Raw genomic sequence first — 6,647 nt, 5'->3', positions numbered from 1 at the left:
CGTACACACCAATGAATTTGGTTCAAAACGAAACAAGTCTTTCAATGCTCTTTGTCGACGCGTAGCTCTACACTGCGGCCCAGACCCACTCGACATTAATTCAAAGTCCATGAATTCGCAAAACGCCAAATCCACCGTTTTGTTGGACAATTCGCACATTTCAAACCTTCGACCAACTCCAATGAAGGTACACAAGACAGGAGCGCTGAATGTCTCAGCGATCGACTCGTTTCGATTATGCCAAGTGCATTGTAGCGCATATATTAGTCAATTACATAGGTCAATTAACTGCCGCAGCCTCACCAAGCTTATAATTGAGTCAACATTGGGCATTTGTTGACTCTTCCAGTTATGCGCGTCGCTCGCGTGCGGTTTACAGTCGACGTTACGCCTGTTTGGTTGCTGGAAAACCCTCTACGGTATTCCGCGTCATGATATCCAAATTGGACCAGCTACGTCGTCGCAACGCACTTGCCATGCCTGTCTGCCTAATGTTGCGTACGGAGCAACTGTTGATCATTGCGCTATCCACGCCTGAGCTTGGCTCGATTGTAACCCTTTTCCGACAATCTATCGCCGAATGTGACGGCGATTTCACCGGGTATCGTTTTTATTATTTTCATAAGAATCTTTTGCTCTACTATGAAATTTTATCGTCGTGGATTACCTGTGAGCGTGAACGCAATGCTGTCTCTCATCGTTCGCGCACGTTCTGCACTGAATAATGACTAATCGTCATTCTTTCACGTTCTTTTAGCATGTTTAATTTATTACTAATTCTCTTTACAGTCTTTGTATACAAATATAAGTAAAGCAGAGGATGACTTGTCAGAGTTAACATCAACGCAAATTAGGCCAACTCATATAGACATAAAAAATTTTATTCTTTAGTTGTTACAGTAGTATCATTAATTGATATTATAACAGACCGTTATATAAATTTGATAATTCGCATTTACAAGCTAACAAATAAAAATTTTATGATGCATCTACTTATTGATAACATTTCAGATGAATCTTCATTACGACGAGGGTAAATTTTTCACGGATGAATGACATATTATTTCTGCAAAAATATTTCCAAATAAGTGTTCAGAGTTGTAGTACGTTTTTTAATCACGTATGACTCACGTATTACTCTGCTCATTTCCTAACGATACTTCATAAATCATTCATTTCACTCATAGTTTCAACAAATGCGGAAGAACACTTATTTTTCGTGATGTAACAGTTATACAAATAATAAGTAAATTATCTTACAAGTCTTTTCGTGACTTATGCAAATATTAGATTTAGTTTTATACAATTTCGTTGATGGTAGGGCCACCTTACCATAGTTTTGTAAAAATATCTCTGCAAAGCCACAGGAGCCTATATAAAATACATACATAGGAATTCGTAGTTATAGACATTTTCGTAGATTTCGGTATTCTCCTTCGGTTATGTACTTCTTTTAAATAATCTGACGTAGACTCTCTGCTTTAAGTAATTTCGAAAGAGGGCTGCATTATATATTTATATCAAGTACACATAAATAAGAATAACGAAATCTATGAGTAGTTTCCTATCATATGTTCCAAGATCGTCTTAATTATTAATTTTAAATTCAAATTTATAATTTTTATGTAAACAATGAAACTGCCTCGAGCAGTATTATATACAATATCTATGTAAATTAATTAGCTTAAAATTACATGTCTATAGCTGTTTGAGTCATATTTTGATGATGTACATTAAACATTGGGTCAACATTTATACATTACATATATTGTTCAGTATTGTACAACCAGTCAATGTGAATTAAGTTATTTGCATACTATGAAATAATAAGGTAATGTTTTACTATTGATTATATATATTTTTTTCTATTTCATTTTCATCAAATAAAAATATGTATTTTGGTTTATTGTTGCTGAGTTTTAATCACTACGCTTTTACAAAAGTTTTTATTAGAAAATTTCCATAATCCTTACTGGGATAGTAATTCTGCAATCATTAAAATGATTTACATATATAGACATCTTTATCATAAGTTTATTCGGTGTAAGTTTATTAGTACGAGCATAATAAAAGGAGAGGGCGCACTGTAGTTAGCTGTCGATTACTCTTATTGTATCGAATGAACGAGAGAGTAAGGGGAGAGACTCAAAAGGAATAAGATATAAGAGAAGAATCGCGTAGTTATTAAAAGCGTATCTTTTCAATAAAAAATATTTTCCACATTTAATTCACATAAATACTCTATCAAACCTCTTTACAAGTTATAACAAGGTTAAAGATTTATAAATTTCCATTATCCACCAAATAATTGACTAATAGAGTGGAAGGAATTTGCTTAATACTTTACATTTTCACGGAAAATTATTAAAATTACAATCCACTGTGGATTTCTTCGTTTACTTAAGATAATGGTATCAATGGTACACGAAAAAAGATTTTGAGGAAATAAGAACAATTTGAAAAAATGATTTGCCATTTAGCGATTGATCGCCGATTACAAATATTTATATAGTTCTAGTTCTATTTGTTCTATTCTCCCTATACCTTTCTCAGACTTTTAGGGTACTCACCACCGTTGTGCGAGAGCCATTTATCTCCTCCCCCCCTATAAGACCCCGTAGGTCTTTTTGCTCTTTGTGCTCTCACCCCAGCAAACTCCCGAGAAGCGTCATTCTTTATGTCTACCTGCAAAGAAGAGATTTTGTAATAATTCTAGACAAGTAATCAATTACAATCAAATCATTAATAGTCGTAAGTATTCGGAATCTTCCAAAATATGTTCCAAAATTGAATCTCTTTTGAGAATATAACATTTTGAATATGTTATACTTTTATTTTAATTGTGACGCGTTAATTTATTTGCCAGATTTGAATTTCAAGTGTTGTAAAAGTTTTTGCTGAAGAGATTGAAATTTCGAACATGTTTTGGAAGATTCCGAATACTTACGACTATATAATTAATTATTTCGATTTTTTGTTCAGAATTTTTACAAAATCCCTTTTTTGCCAACAAAATAGACAGTTTAGGTGAGCATGAAGAATGCAAATTGAGAAGGGCCTCCGATATCAAATTTTTGCACTATTTTTGCACCTAGCCGGAATTCGACGCCATGACAATTTGTGAAAAGATTTCACGACATCTAACCTATGCCGAGTATACTTGCAAATGGAAGAATTGTTATAGTATTTTTCTAAAGTAAGCTAAGTTTCTTCGAACAGTGCCATAAATCTGGGGAAATGTCAATGATTTTTCTAAAGCACTTCAGCAATAAAACTAGTCAAAATGAGCAGTTCTAGAGACGATACGTTACCGTTATTTAGCTTGAGATATGATGGAGGAGCTATTGAAAAGCTGAGTGAAATGTAGGCAAAATTGATTGATACCTAGCGGCAAGTTTGCGGGTTGTACCAACTGCCCGCAAGGGTACGCAGGATGGAATCGATTGAAGAAGCGTTATGTCATCGTTCAAAGATAGACGGGCGGTTGTTGCGCTTGGTAGCTGGCTGCGGACCAGCCGGCCAACTGTGATCACCAGTTGAAATTGGATCAAATGCATATTCCGCCGGAACAAACCTGTGTGGACTCGAGAGTGGAGTCGCCGACTGTGCTGGTAGAGCTGCCGAGGGAATTGAAGGCGTTCTTTTTGCGCTGCAGGCAGCAGCACAACCAGCTGATGAGATCGTCGAAGAATCCGGCGTCTTCGTCAGGATCGTCGCGGTAGGCACCGCTTGAGGCCTCGTCTGTGCATACCGACACGAACAATTGCAGATCGTTCTTGGGAAAGCCGTCACGGTAGTACATTTTAATGGTGTCGTAGGCGTCCATGATGACCGAGATGAACAGGCTGAGTACCACGTAGATGTAGAGCGAGATGAAAGAGTAGAGGTAGATGCGCGAGTACCACCAGAGCGTCGGAGACTCGAACGAGGTGATGGAGAAAGTAGCAAACATGTCGTCGCCGTTGATCAGTGCGAAGAGGCACTCGGAAGTGGTGGCGAGCGAGCGGAATTTCATGTGGTACGGCCCGAGAACCAACCAACCACAGAAAGTGAAGCCAGCGTAGATGAGGATCGCACATATGAGGAATCGTGCCACTTTGGGGGCGGCCTTTTTCAGCGTCAGTATCACTACATTGTAGGTCTTGAAAAAGCCCAGGTAGCGCAGAACACCAAACCAGACCAGCAGGTTGCCCGTGCCTAAGAATATGCTGCATAAATCCCAGTGGTCCTTACCGTACTGTTTCTTCTCGATCTGCTGTTTGATCGCTGAGCCCATTATAATCAACAGATCGTTGATGATTATCATTACGTACCACAGATTGAGAAACTCAAGTTTGCTTTCTAAACTAAGAGATTTGCCGTAGACGTTCTTAAAAAATCTTACAGTCTCGTACTTGAGCACCTGCGCTCTACAAATCGCTCGCGAACATAAGCCCAACGAAATACTGCATATAAATATCACAAGCATGTTTAGCATTGTGCGCAACGCCGATTCTATTTGATTATCGGTGATATACTGTGTGTCGCCTTGGCACACCAGCCTCATCGGCTCTGCGTCCAGAGACAACAACATTTGACCGTCAAAGTCTTTATTGTTAAATATTATTTTTATTTTGAACTTGTAACAGTCTGGAGGTGTTATTGGTCCAGCCGCTTTCAGATTTACAGTCTTCAGGGCAAATTTTAATTCTGCCCTTATTAAAGCTGAAAAATTTATTGGCATGTTGAAATTTTGCAAAATTCTTCTTGACCCCAGTAGCTGTCCATTATCTGGATAAATTTTTGTGCAATTTTCTTCTATATTGTTATTGAAAATGTAACTTTCGTTGAATCCAAATATTATCCCTTCTTTATAATGAGTTAAACATAAATCTATAGCTCCTGCTGAGTTATTGTCAGTATTATAAGAATAAGAGCCAATTGCATTGCTGAGATTGTAATACCCTTGCAATGCATAATCTATTGTATCATAAAAATCATCTTTTTTATACACAGCTAATGGTCCAGTAGCAGGTGGATAAGCTGGTACCTGGAAATAATTAGAATTTACTTTGTTGTATTCTAAAAAACTCCTAATACACAATAATAAATCTTTAATGATTTATTAGTTATTTATTTCTGGCTTGAAAAGTGAAACTCAGAATATTGTGCTCACTTCTTGTGTAGCATCCCAGCCTTTGAGAAATAAATGTGAGAAAGCTATTCTATTATCCCAAGTATAATTTACATGCATATAATTATTATGAGCAAATAACCAAAGCTGCACAGTAACCAAAACTATTTTTATGACTTGCACTATAAACTTGTATGGAAATCTTCGCTTAGCTTCCCATTTCTCGATAGGATTCATAAAGAAGAATCTCAATCTTCTACGCATTTTGTCTTCCATGTATCTTGTAGCATGGCATGAATTCTGTTCATAAGATCCATCTTGTGTATCTCTACAAGATATATTGACTCAATAAAGTAATACATTTTGTAGAATCAACAATCTAATGATAATTCATTACCTAGATTTTGCACCTGATGTAGTATTCAGTAAAGAATTTTCATTTTCTTCTGAACTTTCTGGAGGTTCACTCCAAGAATTTGTACGTTGTACGCTACCCATTTTGCTAGATTGTTTTAATTTAGTACTTTCTAAACTAATGTATAGATTGTTAGGCAATATAAATAGAGATTTCACCAAAGCTAGTATATAATTGAACCTACATAACAAATTGCAAAGCTGGTATTCTTAAATTTTCAGGAAGAAGGCCTTTGTTCTTTACATTCAGCTTTCTAAAAAAAATATTTCCATTATTTTGCGTCCTTGATAAAAATAATACTGCAATTTATTTACTTATGTATCTGTCGACCGCGATAAAGAAATACTTATTCAGTTTCTCAAACGTCACAAATATCCATCTAAATATTAAAAATGTTAATAAGAAGTGAATATAAACCACGGTGTTTTTGTTGGGGAAAATATATCATGTAAACTGATAAACTAATGAACATACGCAGTTGTTCACACTTCACATCACAGCGACCAGCAGCATAACAAGTGACTCACGACGGAATCAGCAGAAATATGATTTTAACAGTCAACAAATGTATATGCGCTCACATAGACGCTTATATATATAGTATAGACTACGCGGAAACTATCGTGATAATCTCCAACTCCATGACACTGACAGACCAGTAAAGTCACTTGATTAAATCTTGATGCTTTATCATTGGCATAAACAAACCTACGTAGTTCAAGAAAATTTGTCAGATGGCGTACGGATGCGCTAGAAAACATTTGAGGAGGACGATTCAACATTTCTGTTGATACATTTAAAATTAAGCTTTATTTAATTTTATAAATTCAATTTTTATTTTATGCAAAAAATGCAATTTTAGCTTGTAAGAATTGTTGTAATTGAAACAAAACGAAGTAAACGAACATATGTATTTTGAATTCTGTAAGTCAGGACGGTCACGCTGGCGCGATTGTGGTAGTGTCGTGTGTTGTGAGTTGTGACCATGGAGACTGCCTAGCTGCCTATACCGCCCGTGTTAAGATCCCGGTCCCATAGCTACGTATGATGCGGACGGATATGGACGCGAATCGCAACTCTAGTAACATCACTAAAAATATCTAGTTCGATTATTTAGTA

General features: G+C 36.3%; 1 protein-coding gene across 3 annotated transcripts; it reads right to left on the bottom strand.

The window, feature by feature from the left end:
• Nucleotides 1-710: 710 nt before the first annotated feature.
• On the bottom strand, nt 711-6,211 carry LOC131668312 (mucolipin-3-like). 3 transcript variants are annotated; one of them, XM_058942379.1, is made up of 7 exons: nt 6,003-6,211; nt 5,843-5,907; nt 5,713-5,781; nt 5,511-5,645; nt 5,156-5,441; nt 3,575-5,029; nt 711-2,685 (listed from the first exon to the last, which is right to left on the bottom strand). In XM_058942379.1, the coding sequence occupies exons 4-7, from the start codon at nt 5,609-5,611 to the stop codon at nt 2,539-2,541; spliced, it is 1,989 nt and encodes a 662-aa protein (XP_058798362.1). In that variant the 5' UTR covers nt 5,612-5,645; nt 5,713-5,781; nt 5,843-5,907; nt 6,003-6,211; the 3' UTR covers nt 711-2,538. The 3 variants fall into 3 exon arrangements, with proteins under 3 accessions (XP_058798362.1, XP_058798363.1, XP_058798361.1); XM_058942380.1 differs by having other exon boundaries at nt 5,511-5,640; XM_058942378.1 differs by having other exon boundaries at nt 5,511-5,781.
• Nucleotides 6,212-6,647: the final 436 nt, after the last annotated feature.

Source organism: Phymastichus coffea, unplaced genomic scaffold (assembly GCF_024137745.1).
Source record: "Phymastichus coffea isolate CEN01 unplaced genomic scaffold, Cenicafe_Pcof_1.1 PCOF00076, whole genome shotgun sequence".
NCBI classification, from domain to species: domain Eukaryota; kingdom Metazoa; phylum Arthropoda; class Insecta; order Hymenoptera; family Eulophidae; genus Phymastichus; species Phymastichus coffea.
Note: the sequence above shows the minus strand (reverse complement) of the source record. Positions and strands in the feature narration are given on the sequence as shown.

Coding starts and splice junctions, on each gene's coding strand:
- LOC131668312 (XM_058942378.1), bottom strand. CDS start 5,611: ATGGGTAGCGTACAACGTACAAATTCTTGGAGTGAACCTCCAGAAAGT. Junction 5,442..5,510: donor ACATCAGGTGCAAAATCTAG/GTAATGAATTAT, acceptor TATATCTTGTAG/AGATACACAAGATGGATCTT. Junction 5,030..5,155: donor GCTGGGATGCTACACAAGAA/GTGAGCACAATA, acceptor AATTATTTCCAG/GTACCAGCTTATCCACCTGC.